The sequence below is a fragment of the Diadema antillarum genome, unplaced genomic scaffold (assembly GCF_040938485.1).
Source record: "Diadema antillarum isolate AM-2024a unplaced genomic scaffold, OU_Dant_1.0 seq00000180_RagTag, whole genome shotgun sequence".
Taxonomy (NCBI): Eukaryota; Metazoa; Echinodermata; class Echinoidea; order Diadematoida; family Diadematidae; genus Diadema; species Diadema antillarum.
Genome location: NW_027271247.1, coordinates 677,075 through 693,256, shown reverse-complemented (window position 1 = coordinate 693,256; position 16,182 = coordinate 677,075). Strand labels below are relative to the sequence as shown.

General features: G+C 37.7%; 1 protein-coding gene across 1 annotated transcript in view; it reads left to right on the top strand.

Moving 5' to 3' along the window:
- LOC139728449 (phospholipid phosphatase 1-like) overlaps positions 1-8,125 on the top strand; it is a 35,780-nt gene extending 27,655 nt beyond the window's left edge. The window contains exons 3-5 of the mRNA XM_071639390.1: positions 3,348-3,405; positions 5,861-6,043; positions 7,269-8,125. Coding sequence (XP_071495491.1) covers positions 3,348-3,405; positions 5,861-6,043; positions 7,269-7,484 — 457 coding nt within the window. The 3' untranslated portion in view covers positions 7,485-8,125. The remainder of the gene's footprint in view (positions 1-3,347; positions 3,406-5,860; positions 6,044-7,268) is intronic.
- The last annotated feature ends 8,057 nt before the right edge of the window (positions 8,126-16,182 follow it).

Below are 16,182 nucleotides of genomic sequence, written 5' to 3'. Positions count from 1 at the left end.
GAATTGGGCAACACTGAAATTAGGAAAACAAAAATACAGGAAACAGCTTCAGACCATGATTGGTCCGAAGTAATTTGAGAAATTTGGTGCAAATCTGCATTCTGACCTCCTGTTGATTACCTGAGTAGCAAGATCATGTTTGTGAATATATTTACAAATGAGTTTTTTTTTTTTTTTTTAAGTTGTCAAGTGTGAAACCTTTGCGGTGTGGATATTTTATTTAAAAAACAACGACAAATCAGTTTGTGCCAATAACAGGGCTAATACATCTTTTATGTTGCTGATGATGTGACCACTCAATCTGAAGGGGAAAAATGATCTCCCAAACTTCTCGATGTGTACTGTAAAGAAAGATATTTTCGCGGCATGAAATTTTTGCGAAATGGCACTGACGGCCTTTTTCGTGACACAAAATTTTCACAAAATGCCGCTTGCATTCAATAGGCCTATAGTGTAGACAAGAACTTTCGCAGGCATTTTAATTTCGCAAATCTTGGCTCTCACGATGACATCATCCAGTCCTTTTTTACAGACTGTAAGTACCTGGTAGATGGGGGAGGGGATTGAATTTACACTTTATACATCATTGATATAAACTTGGGTAACAGAATGGTTTATTGTTGTATTGACATCGCACAACGTGTAATTTTTATGCCTACCATACAATGATTTTGTCTGAGAACATATGTGAGATTTTTTTTTTTTTAGCATTCAGAGGAATAGACAGGGCTGTCAGACAGTGCTTTCATTCCCCCCCCCCCCCCCCCCCCCTTGAAGTCAATCTACAGGTAGGACTGGAACTAATCTGATATTCAGCCATATGTGGATGATGTCATAAAGAATACCAGCAGACATGCATTTCAAGTCTGGTGCCTGAGAAATCATGCCCCAGTCAAAGTTGACTGTATTGAAATGCCCTGAACTAATAGAACAGTAGGAGTTTCACTGAAATCATTACCACCACTATTATCATATTCAACATTATCTCCAATTTATGCAATTTTAATACTTAGAAGTGACCAATATCACTGTTTGCATCAGATTACAGCATTCCATGTGGCTTGATATTTTTACTCAGATTTTCTTGAAACTTTTGCGGTTCTGTTTGTTTGATGAGTGTATTTGCATTTTTAAAGGTCAAATTTTGTACTCACTCTATAACATAATCATACTAACCATTATTACAAAACATTGCCAAAAAATAATAAACCTTTGGGAGAGAACATACACTAATTGTGACAAAAAAGTCAGGTGACTCAGAAGGCAAGTACGTCACAACACCCTGCTTTATGCAATAATGTGGTAATAAGATTTAATACATGCATGAGTCGCATTTCATGACTGACGGATTCCAAGAAAGTTGAATGAGATTATTGAAGGAACTGTGAGGATTAACTGAAGTTGAAGCCACCCAGTAGCACAGCTGAGCTTGGGTACATGGTGTTCTGACAGTGAATGCTGTTCTTCGACAGTTTTTGAAGAAGTTGAGTGAGCTTACCAAAGAGGGGTTTGTGAGATTCTGAAAACAGAAGTTATGATAGGTCTCAAATTTGTAGTCATTGCTGTACTCTAAATCATGACTCCATACAAAGTTTACACAGTAAGTCATGATTTCAAGGAATATTGATTGAATAAGCAAACCACTAATGCATGGTTTTAAAAAAAAAGTGTGTGAGAAAGAGAGAGGGGTGTAGACTTCATGATGATATATGGCAGACCCAGTCATTGTAAGCAATGGATTAAATTGAAGCACTGTACAGAAAACTACTAGTGAAATGTTTGAGAGACAAAACTTAACTATATCTCCACAATTTTGTTTTTCTTTTATTGATGATGAAATATGCAGCAGAGCAGATTATGGCTTTCTAGAGGTGTTGACACATCACAAAACTGAAGTCGTGGATCACAAAATGTGACTCCCATTGTGGGTCAAAATTGGTCAGGCCTTTCATTCAATTTCACCCCATTCATAATGCATCGCTCTTTAACCTCCCCACCACAGGGGCATTCAAATTCAAGCGTATGCACCCCATTATCGCCCCACACTAAGTCTTTTTCGGATCACCTGCAGCGTCATATTTTCATTTATCTGATGGATTTGCCATTCATTGCATACCTCATGCCAGAATAAGTTTTTCCACCCCTTTGTCACCTTCAAGTGTTATTCCTTCTTTTGATTAACACAGAAGATTATTCAAGTCACTTGAAGGATTCGGGGCATTGAGAAATTCACTTTACAATGAATTGGTTTTAGGACATGGTGCGGTTAATGCAATGCCATTGTACTCCATTGTGTATGTTATGACTGCAGTTATAGTGGAGAATGCATTTATTGATCGTTAAATAATTGATTCTTGAGAAATATGGTTCATATCTCGTCTGTCACAACTCGTAGCAGCTCTCTGTGTTGAGAGGCATGGCCTAGATGGGGGACTGATAATTGTATTGGAAACTCAATGCTCTGTGAATGATTAAACGGTAGCAGTTGATGGGAGTTTTGTGTTGAAGGGCTTGTGATGTGCATCTGTGGCGAATGATCAATATGGATTGATTCTCACATGGAAAAGCATGGCATTCTACAGTAATAACTCTTTCATTTCTTGACAGTGCTTATTGACTTATCATGCATAGTATAATAGTGGCTGTTTATTCATCTCAAGTATATCTAAAGCTGTTTATGATTGATTGGCTGATAAATTCTATTTCATCATTCATTCATCTATTCATTCTTTCCTGTTCTCATTCATTCAGTAACACTAATCATCCATCCATTCATTCACTCATCGCCCTTTGATTAGTTCATTCATGAATAGGAGATATAAATTATTGTAATGGGCTGGTTGTGATACAGAGTACAGCTTCTCAGGAAATCAATATGTATTTTCATTGTCACCGCTATCATTAATGGGTGAGGAAAAAAAAATGATATGACGTTGTGTAATGGAGCAGTGTCAGATGGAGATATTAAGTAACGTTCAGTGACATGAGAAATGTCTGGCTACTGTTTGTTGAAGAAACAATGCTGAAGGAGTTTGATGAGTCTTTCTTGGTTCTCTAGAGATTCATCAGCAGGGGTGTCTAGTCTACTTGAGGGAGCATCTATGATTGTATCTAACTTGTCAGTTTATTTAGGTTGTATTTGGTAGGCCACAGCAGAGGTATCATGTGGTTATACTCGTATCTAGCAAGTTGTGATTTGAAGTTATTTCAGCCCCTTCTCTGTTAACATCATCTTTTCTCTCTCCATCCCACCCCATAAAAACAACAAAGAAATGATGATTATTCTTACACAGAAGTAATTGATAATAAATCTCTCTGTATTTCTTTCTTCTTATTATTTTCTTCAGATTATCGTTTCCATCTGGACACTCTTCATCAGCATTCTATGTCTTTACGTACTGGATGGTAAGTCTTTCCTGACTTCATCAAAAGCAAAATGTGGCTTGGATGTACAATGATCTGCCCTGCATTGTATATAAGAATAAAATATAAAGGCCTACAAGTGAAAATTTACTCCATGTTACAGCTTCCCTGTAATAAATATTGTGAAACTAAAATCGAGTACATTGCTTTTTGGAAATTCTATTCAAATCAACCAAGAAATAATGAGAGTTACAGAAGATTTCACATGGTTTCCAAGAACAGTGAGTGATATCAGTAGCAGCCAGCTATGTAAATGACATATAAGGTGATTATGTCATGGCCTCAAAGCCCTTCCACCTGCTTCCTTCATTATTACTCAGTAGATTTCCTTGTTGAGATGAATTTAAGACAGAGTTCTGGAGTTGCAATGATAGAGCAATATGGACTTATTTGGAGGGATAACAGATTCTTGATATTGACAGTCATCTGTATTTGTATCTTTTATCTGTGTCCAAACCAATGGGTGCTTTGAGAGGCGATGGCATCAATACCTTGATAATTAATTTGCAAATGTGATGGTGATGGAAGGCACTGTTTTATAAAAACATGTTCAAGTTCCACATTTTATGACTTTCTTATCTGAAGTTCAATTAAATTGATTAAACTGTTACTATTATGTTTGTTTTATTCAACCCATTGAGGACGAGCTGATTTTGCTATAAGACAAATTTCCCATAGATACCTGCCTGAGTATACTCAAGTCTAGTCTTCAGTGGGTTTAATAACTTCTCTTATTAAAAGCAAAGTGAACATGGAGTTGAGTTTCCCTTTAATGGGACTGCAGTTGTTCATGTCAATACTGCTGTGAAGAATGATTACTCCCGTGATAGTCTCGGAAGTTGTTTTTTTTTTTCTTCTAAATTTCCATGTATGCAGTTGCAAGGTCATAGCAAATAGAATTTTTGGAGTCGTAATCTCATGAAGTGAGATTCAATTTTGTACCTGTGAAATTTGGCTAACCGTGTACTAGAAAGGGAAGCAATTTAAGGGGAATGTTTGCACAACCAGGAGAGTTACCCAATGTGAAGTGCCTTTATTTTCCCAAGCTGTCCTCCTATTCCACCAAACTGCTCTATTTAGAAACATGGTATGACGAGTAAGATAATGCTTGTTATTTCAATCAAATTGTCCATGATTATAATCAATAGAAATATTACAAATTACAAGTGTATTTACATGTTTACTGAATGGGCCTCAAAATGTATGCATTCTGATTGGCTGATCGCCATGTAAGAGTATTTTTATTAACTAATAAAGTGCTCTCATTTCATTTACATTATATTTTTTCCCATCTTGCCTCTGGTACAATTGAACCAGACATTTGTAGAGTTCTTCTAGGAAATATGTGAATGTCAGTTCATCAATAGGTACCCCCCCCCCCATGATATTTTTAAACTATATTAGCTGCATGACTCAATGTTAACTATTACATGATGGGAAAATACATTTTATTGAACCACTTTCCTACTTACTTACTGATTAACTTTGGAAAGAAAAACAAACAAACAAACACTCAGTTGTGCCTTGTGGATTGGAACTGTTCCAAAGATAACTCCAGTATTCAATTCTCACCCATCCACTCAAGCCTGTACATCACATGTATACCCTGAAATCCCTCTTAACTTTTTAAACGTTAATGCAGCTTCCAGACACGTTAAGATAAACTGAATGTTGCGACAATGCCAACTTCATGAGCTTTTTTTCTGAGCTAGGTTCCTATACTGTTTTGCAAGACAACCTCATTCCTGCATGAGGATTGTATTTCACAGATCAACGTGGTAGACAGTATTCTTTATTTGATTGGCTCTCAATTATTTCTAATGTTGGTAACATATATTTGTTGGTTTTGATTTGCTTTTAAAACAAAATGTGGTGAAGTATGTACCATTCAACACGAAGCGAGATTAATATTTGTATCATTTTTTCCCCCATAGTATTTCAAATTGTGTGGCACACTAGATACAACACATTAAAGGTATTGTTTACCATTGAGAACAGTGATAAAACAAAGAAACTATTTGAGTTATCACATTCGATGCACATATGTAGGTCAGTTGTATCATAAAACATCCTACTGTATAAAAATTTCATAATAAAGCCTAAAACATACGGAGATATCACTGTTTTTTCAATAATCCATAACTGTCGCCGGTTTATTCCAGAAACAGTTTAATTATATTGTTCACATTTTGTATATCTAACAGTACTTAACATTAATTATACTGATTAACATTTTTACATTGGTTGTTTCTATCCCTAACTCACATTTTAAAACTATTTTGAAGCACTAAAGCTGTGTTTCTGTTTGATCTGCAAATGGTAAATAATGCCTTAAAATGTATTCACACAGAATAACAAACAGTCCCAAACACAAAACAGTTTTCAAGACATCCGAGTCTGAAAAATACCTTCTTTTTTCTTTTCCTGTGGATATTAGATCTACATGCAGGCACGGATGATCCCCGAGGTGTTTGGTGACACGTTGCTCAGACCCTTCTTACAGATGGTGGGCTTCTTGATGGCCATGTTGGTCAGTCTGTCCAGGGTCTCGGACTACAAGCACCACTGGAGTGATGTCTTGGCCGGTAGCGTGCTGGGACTTGCGGTTGCATGGCTGGTGGTAGGTCTCCTGCACCAGAGTCCTGGTGCTATCAATTTTTCTCCCTTCCCCCCCACAAGAGAAACCCCACCCCAATGTTTGAAGAAGTAGGGAACTGACAGCAACAAGTTTTATTAACCCATTGAGGATGGACTGATTTTGCTACAATATGCATTTCCCATAGACACTGGCCCGAGTATACTTGGGACTAATCTTCAATGGGTTAAATTTTGAGGAGGAGTTACGGCACAGAATAATTCTTATTTAGAATGACAGTATATCATGTAATATACGTAGCATGGTAGAGACACTTTAACATGACTATCATTGTTTGTTTGCAATGTATCAATACTCTACGTATGTAGATTTCTGACACTTTAGTGTGGATAGCTTTCTTGTATTTTAATCAATTGTACTGGTAGGTGGTGTTTCCCAGAGGTTAAAATGAAACGGATTAAACAAGAAAGAAATAAGTCCATTTTATAGCACTGGTTTTCAAGGAATTACGGTACTTTATGTAGGCCTTGATTTTTATGTTTTAATTGTTTGTGTGCTTGTTTTCATGACACCATGTTTTCATACATTTAAAATCTAAGATAGACTGTTTATCACATAAATTATATTACTCGTTTTCGCTGAATTCGCTTCTTAGATGCTGGCATTAATGTATCATACATTGGTGTACCTTTGCTGGTTGATATCTAAATGCAGCAACCAGAGCCATGGATGAGAGTGTAGATTACCCCTTTTTCCATTAATCTCATTATCTCACAAAAAAAAATGTTAGAAACCTGAAATTAGGTGTCAACCAAAACTATACTATCCCTTTAATGGGGAATGAAACCCAAAATATGTAGATTAAGTTAATGCAGAATTTCAAAAGAACACATTTAGTGAATTTTGAGGAAAATTGGAAGAACAATTCAAAAATTATGAACGTATAAAGTTTCGGTACTGCCATTTCTAGACAACAATTTCTGATGTCATGGTAGGACAGCAAGATAAAGACAATATAAAGAGAATTCAACATATTTGTATTTTTCTAGCATAACAAAAGAGCACATGACTTACATGTACCTCTTTCAGATGGCTGAGGGAATCATATAACCCTCAACATTTTTACTTTCTAAAAAAAAAAAGGTAATTTTGTTGAATTCTCCTAATATTTGGGTTTCATTCCTTTCCCATCCTTTTCCATCACTCTTCCATCAACCTCATCTCCCCCGACGTTTTCTCGTCCCTTCAGGCCGTCTATGTCAGCGATCTCTTCCGGAACCCCGTCAGCAGCCAGGGGCGCCTGGAGCGGGGCGAGACGCTGGCCCTCTACGGGTCCGGCTCGGCCATGAGCTTCCAGAGCAGCAGCGACGGCAAGGACCAGTCCTCCAAATCAGGTAGCCACGCCCAGGTCGTGAAGGCAAAGGAGCAGACAGACACCATAATCACCTCACCAGCTCTGGCATGACTCAGAGTTTGATTTAACTTCTTCTTACACTAGCACATGTGTTAAAAGGCAGTTTTGTTTTGAGCTAATTTATTTGTTTTTTTTAATCATTATTTTGTGGCACCATTTTGTGCACATACACCTCAACTGAGCTGAGAGAGATTGTTTCAGAACAGGAAAGACATCATGTCAGATCCCATGGGGGCGTTTTGATAATGGAATAGTGTGTTTCCATAGTGAAACTGATTTATAAGTGTTCAGACCTTTTTCCCGTTTTTGGACGTTGATTGTATTGTGGCTGTAAGTCCATATATGACCTCCGTTTGGGTGGACTTGCAAGGGTAAAGGCAGGCGAAAAAAAAAAATCACAAGATTATTGTTGCTACAAAATCCTTACATGAATGTAGTCATGGATGCATTTCCAAACCCAGTCCTTGGAATACAAGGCAAAGTATTTCATGTGGGTGCTACGCAGCACTCCATTGTCTTTACCTTGTGAGCTGTTCTACTCTTTATTTCTAGTTTGTTTCCTTTGCATTGTCCATCATATTTGCACATACCGTACAAAGTTCTGGTCTTGTGAAAATGTCATAAAATAACTACATTAAACATGTCTCTAGATCAATAACTACCTATCTGTGTGCAATCCCTACTAGCATCATCATCAGCTTTGTGGGTTGTGACTGTTTGGGTGCGATTGGGGTTTACTTATCTCCATTGCCTTACTACATTTGTGACCCGCGACAACGGTTTCAGGCAAAAGTCGCAAGAGCAAATTCCCTTCTAGGCGGGTTACAAAGATTTTGACTATTATTTTTGTCGATTTAGGTTTTTTGCAGAAATCGAGTCTTTGATATGTTTTCTACATCTACACTAAATTTCATAGCATAAGACTAAGTTTTTCCTATCGAAAATGGAATTTTAAGCACCCTATGTTGGATCGCACTCGTCAGTTTCGAGCTTCTTTCGAACGCCGCGCCAATATCCCAGTGATGCTACGGCGCATGGTCTCGCATGCGATTGGCTGGTGCATCGCATACATTTACATAATTCGGCTTTCGGAGACACCAGTTGCAGCGTGTGGGGAATGCTTTGTCCACGCGTGCACGATTACATGCTCCATTGTTCTTGCTATAGTGGTTTATACGCTCGCTCTGTAGTGCGTGCTCTTCGTTTGGCTTCCTGTCCAAACTATTATAGCGCAATGTTCGACAACGGAAGTGAAACAAAAATCGTGTAGCATGACATAATCGTGTGAAAAGAAAACTAAATATTCTCAAATTTGTCTACTTGTACATGTAGTAAAGATTATGACAGCAGACTGACTCAATGGAAGGCATGCAGATGAGAGGAAAGGTGCGGTCACATGTGACCAATTATATTCAAATACTACACATCAAAATCGCACCAAACTAACGAGTCGTGTTTGTTTTTTTTGTTTTTGTTTTTTTTTTTAAATCTAAGCAAAAGGGTCGCCAATGATAAAGACAAATCAACCACAATGAAAACGCGATTTGTAAATGTGTGGATTCGCCACCGCTCCTGTTACATATGCACACAGTCATGGCGTGTGGATGCCATTGCGTAATACGTGCACCATACACGTCATGTACATGTACACCATACGTGCAATTATCGTATTCGCCATCTTGAAAGACAACTGGTAAACAAAACCGAGCGAAACGCATTGTTTTTCGGCTCCATACGCTGAGCTCCGAGGAAGGTGCCCGGGAAATTTGACTCTCTCAGTGAGCCAATCAGAAGGCGATGTGGTTGCTAGAGGCGGGGCTTAACATCGATTGGCACCATCGTACGGATGGGTGATTCTCCCCTCGCATCGCCGCTCGGACATTGTCTTTGAGAAAGAGGTGAATCTTCAAAGCCTGTTTTCTCGCAATTTTGTCAGGCTAACAACTTAAACAGTGCATTTTATTTCTCTTTGTATGCCCACTTATGGTGGCGAAGAATACAAGTGTTTTATATCAATGAAAAGCTTAGGAAATGGGCAATGTGATTCAGTGAAAAAATGAATTTTCAAAATTCCCGACTTTTGCCTGAAACCGTTGTCGCCGGTCACATTTATTCTTTGATAAACTACAACCTTTGATGATCTTCATTAATGCAGTCCTTTCTCTTATCTTCTTTTGTCTCTTAATCTACTTTCCCACTCCAATTCTCTTGTCTCTCCATCTTATGATCTTCTATCTCTCTCTCCTTCTTTCTCTTTCTCTTTCTATGATAAAGCTTCAGTGTAGCACTTCTATTTTCTTCTATTTCATTCGAGCTGTCTGCATTGGAGCTTTGATTTTTTCGTTAATTTCATTTTGAGCTTAGATTGCTAAAATCCTCTCTTCTTGCTTCCAAGAATCATATCTGGTCCCTGTTGTCATTATATACTTTAATAATTTTTGTGTTCTCAGTTTTCTTTATGTCCCGGCCTCACTGTTTTGTTATGTTCATGCCATGAACAAATATTCTGTGAAACACAGCTAATCAAGTGTAAGGCATTGATGCACTGTGTCTAACAGCCTGCATGTCTTTGAATTGTCAGCAACACTTGAGTTCATTATTCAAACATTTCGATGTGTTTGGGGTTGTTTTTTTTTTTTGGGGGGGGGGGGGGGTGGGGGGATTACAAAAATGTGAAATGTGTCAACTTGTGAATCGTAAAGTTTTGTGTTGATTACCATTCAGTCCTCAGATGTGCTGATTTTCTTTCTACTAGTTTCCAAGCCGTCACTTATCTACACTTTGTGAAATCTAAGGGCACATTTCCCCATTTTGTTACCCTCCGTATACTGCGTTTCAACTATAAAACTGATTGCTATGATTTTCAACTCATGTGTTTGGTTGTCTCATCACAGCTCTTTATTCACTGTTTGTCAGTATTTAAGTAAAACGAGAAATGAATGTGATATTATTATTAGTCACTGCAGACGTTATTCACAATTTATATGCGACTCAGAATAGCATGCATTTGAAATTGTACATATTTAAATGTGTTTAATTTGCTTACCTTGCACAGTTGTCTGTACAGTGCCAACTTAGTTTGCAAGAATTTTGACTTAAAGGAAGGGAGGAGAATGTATATTTGCATTGTTTTTGTTTTGAAATACTGTGAATTCAGTATAAATGTACAAAATATGTTTTCAAAGCACTAGTATGCAACAAATCCAGTCAACACGAAGTAAGGTATATATAGTGTTTGCTGTGGGTGTTAATAGTTGTATGTTTGTATTAGTTTTTATCATTATCAACAAAGCAAATTTCAACTCTATTTATGAATTTATTTATGCCAGAATGAATTACATATTTACATGTGAGATGCTTGTAGTATTGAGCACACTAATATTGCTGAGTGCAACAAGATCTAAGATAGCCTTTGTGGAAAGAAAGGTGAAAATCCCAGTGACAATGCCAAATTTGCCCCTTTTCCACAATGATTTATACAAGGGTATGCACACAGTAGAAATATGTTGATATTGGGTGGTACAGGATTTTATTGCTGTAGTCCCAACTCAAGCATTTTTATGATATGATTTCTTTGTATATGTTGTACTGACCTTTGTGTTTTGTGGTCATCTCAGTGAAATATGTGTGGAATTTGCTTTATATTCTAAAGCAGTTATGTAGGTACATGTACTTATATAGGTTTTTGTTTTTCAGTGCTTCTGTAAGTGATATTTCAAACTGGTGATTGGCTGGGTCTAATCTTTCTGTAACTTAGTCAAGTGGCACCATTTGTGCATCCCCATTTTTCTAATACCAAACCAAAGATAGCTAAGTATATGCACAAGAGTGCCTAGAATTTTATCAGGAACTTCCTAGATGGTGCTTACCTATTGCATGACTGTGGACTCGCTTGAAAAAAAAAATTGTGTTGGTGTATATAAGAGAAAGGCATATTGGCAACAGTAACCTTAAAAAAAATGTATTTGTCTGTGTAAAATCCTTTCAAAGGATCGTGAATTGCACTGATATTAAATTAATTTTGCAACTAACACCTGCATGATTATGTTTTTTTTTTTACTTATTTTGGTCTGATTATAGAATTTAAATTGTAAAATTATTGGATACTGGGAGAGCTTATTGGAACTTACTATGACCCCAAAACTCGAGGCGTGGATATGTTTTTAATGTCTGTGTTACTCCAAGCTTCGCTTATGTGCATCATGTGATTTGCAACCATATTTGGCATGAGTAACAACACCCCCCCCCCCACACACACACACACACACATCTACCACTACACACATACACAAAAGAAGGGAAATCCTTAAAACAATTTGTTTTATTGATTTTACACCATAATGTGCAGCAAGAAAGACATTGACATCAATGCATCCACTGCATAACCCTGCATAAAGTGTGGGAGTAGTCACCCATAATCAGAGATCTAATTCATGAAAATGATAAAAAAGAATATAAATTGTAAATGATTCAGCCCCATATTTATCTTCACAAATTCAAGCATAAAATTACAGAGATGATTGGTATTAATGAGAAATGCAATCTAGTGTCTTCAAGGATATTATTTTGCTGTGTTCAACCAAAAATCACATTGAAGTTGCATGGCAAGAAGCTGTAAACCATGACTTAATCACTTTTCTCCTTTCTCTCTCTCTTATTGTCATTAATAACCAAGAAACCAGGCCACCATTAATCACTGAATATTGCCACAATAACATTCACTTCCATTTTGCACAGTAGAGGTAACAAGTCTTAACATGGATGAGATTTTTTTCCCCTTTGAGACATAATACCACACCTAGACACTGCACCCCACTGTGTACTTTCTTACAATATGAGGATATTAAACCAGAGCAGAAGTAAGACCACTCACATATTATCGAGAGGTACCATGTATATAAGTTTGTACAGAAATACTCTCAGATGTGAACTTACGAGCAAGTGAATTTCACTAGCATTGCAGAGACTCCAACCCAAAGTACCTTCTGATCTGGAGATTCTCCCGCCTGAAACCCCTAGCAAACGGGAGACTCAAAGTTGATGTGTGCGAAGCGCGAAATTCCCAGGGTTCTAGATGCGCTCTGGTGCTATCTTATAAGGCTTATTTTTTCAACATACGATAGAAATATGTAAGAAATCCTTTCCAACGGGAGACAAAGAGCCAGGGCGGGAGAAATTAAATCTCAAACGGGAGAACGGGAGATTTTGCAAAAATGGGTTTTCGGCGGGAGATCTCCCGTCGAAAATGGGAGAGTTGGAGTCTCTGGCATTGGCCTAACTCAACAACAACAACAGCAACAACAACCAAAAAAAAAATAATCATGCAAAAAGTTTCAATTTTTACAGTAAGTGTGAAACATTCATCAGCACAGATAACCCTTTCAGGCTTTGTGTACTGTGAGCCTTGATTGGCACAGAAAATCCCACAGCATTAAATACACACTGTCCAAAGTCCCTGCCACACCAAGAGTTAACAATGTGTATACATGATCATATTTTTTTTTTGCTTTGTTTGTTTGTTTGTTTGTTTTTTAATGTGTTTTGTTTGTTTGTTGTTTGCACATATGTGTGAATCCCTGCTTGACAATTGCTATGGAATGATATTTACTTTGCAGTTTCATTTTTCTTTCTGTACCTGTGCTGCTTCTGCTTCAGATTTACAGCATACTTGCCAGCATCTATTTTGCTTTATCTTCATTTGTTGCTTGAATGTTTGTAAGCTTACAGCAACAACGCACTCGTGCTCCAAATCCAAATGTCTTGCCATTGCCCAGACATTTAATACAACATTTGCTACATGAATGATAATGACTTACTCACTGCAGTTACTAGCTACTCTAAATCCCATCTGGACTCCCGATCTTATAAAACTATCATAAAACTTTGTGAGGGATTTTAACTTGCAATTAATTGCAATTGCGATCAATTCATATCAGTGAGTGGTATTGATTCTGTAACACTTACACAAATAGTGTACCTTATTTTGGTATCCTGATAGCAAGAATGTAAATTCCCAGTGGCCGTGAAATTACTTTTAGGGTAACGAGTCATATTTCCTCTTTCTTATGATGCCCTATTCATAATTTTGATGTCTAACAAACAAATGAAAAATCACCTTTTCTGGTATATCGCCATGAATTATTTTGGGAGTTATAGTTATATTTTCAGTTATTAAACAGCAAGGAAATGTATCAATACAATTCAGTGATGTGCATCTTTTCTTTATCTTTGAAGCATAACTACCATGCCTCATCGGTATTAAAACTCCCCCTCCCCCTTCATGATAAAAACAGGTAAAGAAAAGGAAAGAAAAGACAGTTACAAAATGCCAAAGGTTCTTGTTCTTAAATTCATTCCTCATCACAAAGACATGCAAGGAGAAACATGAGGACCACTAAGACATCCAGCTTCTTCCTTTCATTCTTTAAGATCTTAAAATGGAACTTGACTCTGTCTGTATTTGCGCGCTGACAGTAACATACGTCGCCCTTCACAATATTGGATGATTTGCCTTTCTGAGATATCGGGTCGCCCAGTGCGACAAACAACTGCATCAGTCAGGAATAGTTTTCATGTTACCAATGCTCACAAGCTGGATGAGTGAATGGGGAGAACGAGGTAGCGTGATATGGGGGTATCCATGACGACGGAGGTTGGTTTCCTTTGTGAGCCCCACCAATTTGCGAGAAGACAAGAGTTTAATTGGGAAGGGGGGAAGAGTGGTGATGGAAATGGTGGTAGGAATACATCATGACATCATGGGGTACATAGCTGGAGCTATCATATCAGTAAGTCACTGAGTGATTTCTCTATTCTCCCTCTACACCGTGACATTTCGGCAAGGAACATAATACCCACGTGGTAGGGAGTAGATAAGAGACAGTACAGTCGTTCCTGTGTAACTGGGATCCATCGGTATTTGAACCGAACCTTGTTGATAATGATAACGGTAGTTGTCATTTCAAATATTTCGCGATGGATGGGGGAAAATCAAAAATTTGTTTTGCCAAGGCAGTTCCAAAGATCATATCTGTTGGTTAAATCTTATTGTGTATCAAAGTTTGCAGAAGTAAATCTAAATGATTCAAGACCAAGTACTGTATTAGAGATGTGTGATCGCGTAGGCATCCCAGTTTATAGTGCTCTGAGGAGTGTATTCTTAAGTCGATGCTTTGTACCAGCTTTGCTATATCGATCCCCATCACAGATGCTGTCCTGCTAAAGAGGAGGCAACTGTGCGATTCCTTCAGTTATGTTCTCCTGTTGTCAAGCAAGCAGACCATAACTGATATCCACTTACACTTATAGCTTACTAGGAGCAGTAGGAGGAGTATACTGTTATCCAAACTGAACCGCGGTGTAGACGCAAGACTGAAGAGGAGTCATGATGAAGTCTTTCATCACAAGTGTTTAATTCTGGTTCCCTGGGAGCGTAATCTATACTTACAGCGACACACACAATGCTTTTCTGACTCTCTCTCTCCTTGACTGTCACTTCATGTTCTCAAAGAACTTTTCATAAAGAAAGAAAGTGAAAGTTCAGTGTATTTTATAATTCTGCTTTGTAACAATGGAGCAGAAATGAGTAATTCAAAACCACTTTTTAGGTTCATAATGCAAAAAGACAAAACAAAACAAAACAAAACATTGACAGTTGATATTATGTTAAAGACACAAAATGTATACCCAGCAATACCAGAGGTATACAGACCCACATAAGGTTTGTATACACACCCATGTCTCAGCTTTAAGAAACTGGATAGTAGTTTCTACTTTCAGCCAAAAGGAAACGACTATGGCTGGGAATTTGAAGGGAAACAAACCGTCATGTGTCTTTTGTGTGCTGTCACCGACACAGACAGCTTACTTAGTCATATATAGGCCACATTGCTGAGACCCTTGACAATGACTTATCATAGGCTTTACTTTCTCCTCTAGCTATCAGTGACAAATACTCATGGCAGCCGTTTTGTGCGTGCAATTTCCTGTTTGATGAGAGCAAACGCTCACTTCAATCTCTCCCGAAGAACATAGAACTTTTGAGCACAACTGACTTGTCATGAGCAGGTATTGCCGCTCAAGACTGTTCAGTACCTAGTTTGTTACTCCTTGTAGACTCCCCTCCTCCTCCTCCTCCTCCTCTTCTTCCTTACCGAAGGCCTCCAACAGGCACATTTCTTTTCTTTTTTTTTAACGAAGCTTAGAGGAAAATGTAGCACAAAATCAGTCAGCATGAATGTGAAAGGGGACGCCACATGATAATAGGACATGTGTGCTCTGTAGCCTGTCTGTTATTTCAAGGTGAAAAAATCCAGTCTGTCTGTTCTCATCAAGCCCCACATCTCAATCAATGTTCATCAGTTCTGAAACTTCTCATTCAACCCCCTCCCCTGCCCCCCTACCTTCCCTTACCTCATGTCCCAGTCCTTGAAAAGCCAGCCATTTTAAAGGGATGGTAAAGTTGAGATGGGGATCCAGATTTTAACCTTTTGGAAGATAATTAGAAACCACATACAAAATATGAAGGAGCATACAATTCTAAGAGGTAATTCAAAGTTTATTTGATGAAAATCAGTTTTGCATTGGCTGAGATATTTAAAAAAAAAGGAAAACAAAGTGGTCCTAATAAATGGTGGGTCCCACCTTTTATTAGGACCTCTTTGTTTTTGGATATCTCAGCCATTTTAAAACTGATTTTCATCAAATAAACTTTGAATGTTTTAGAATTGCATGCTCTCTCATATTTCAT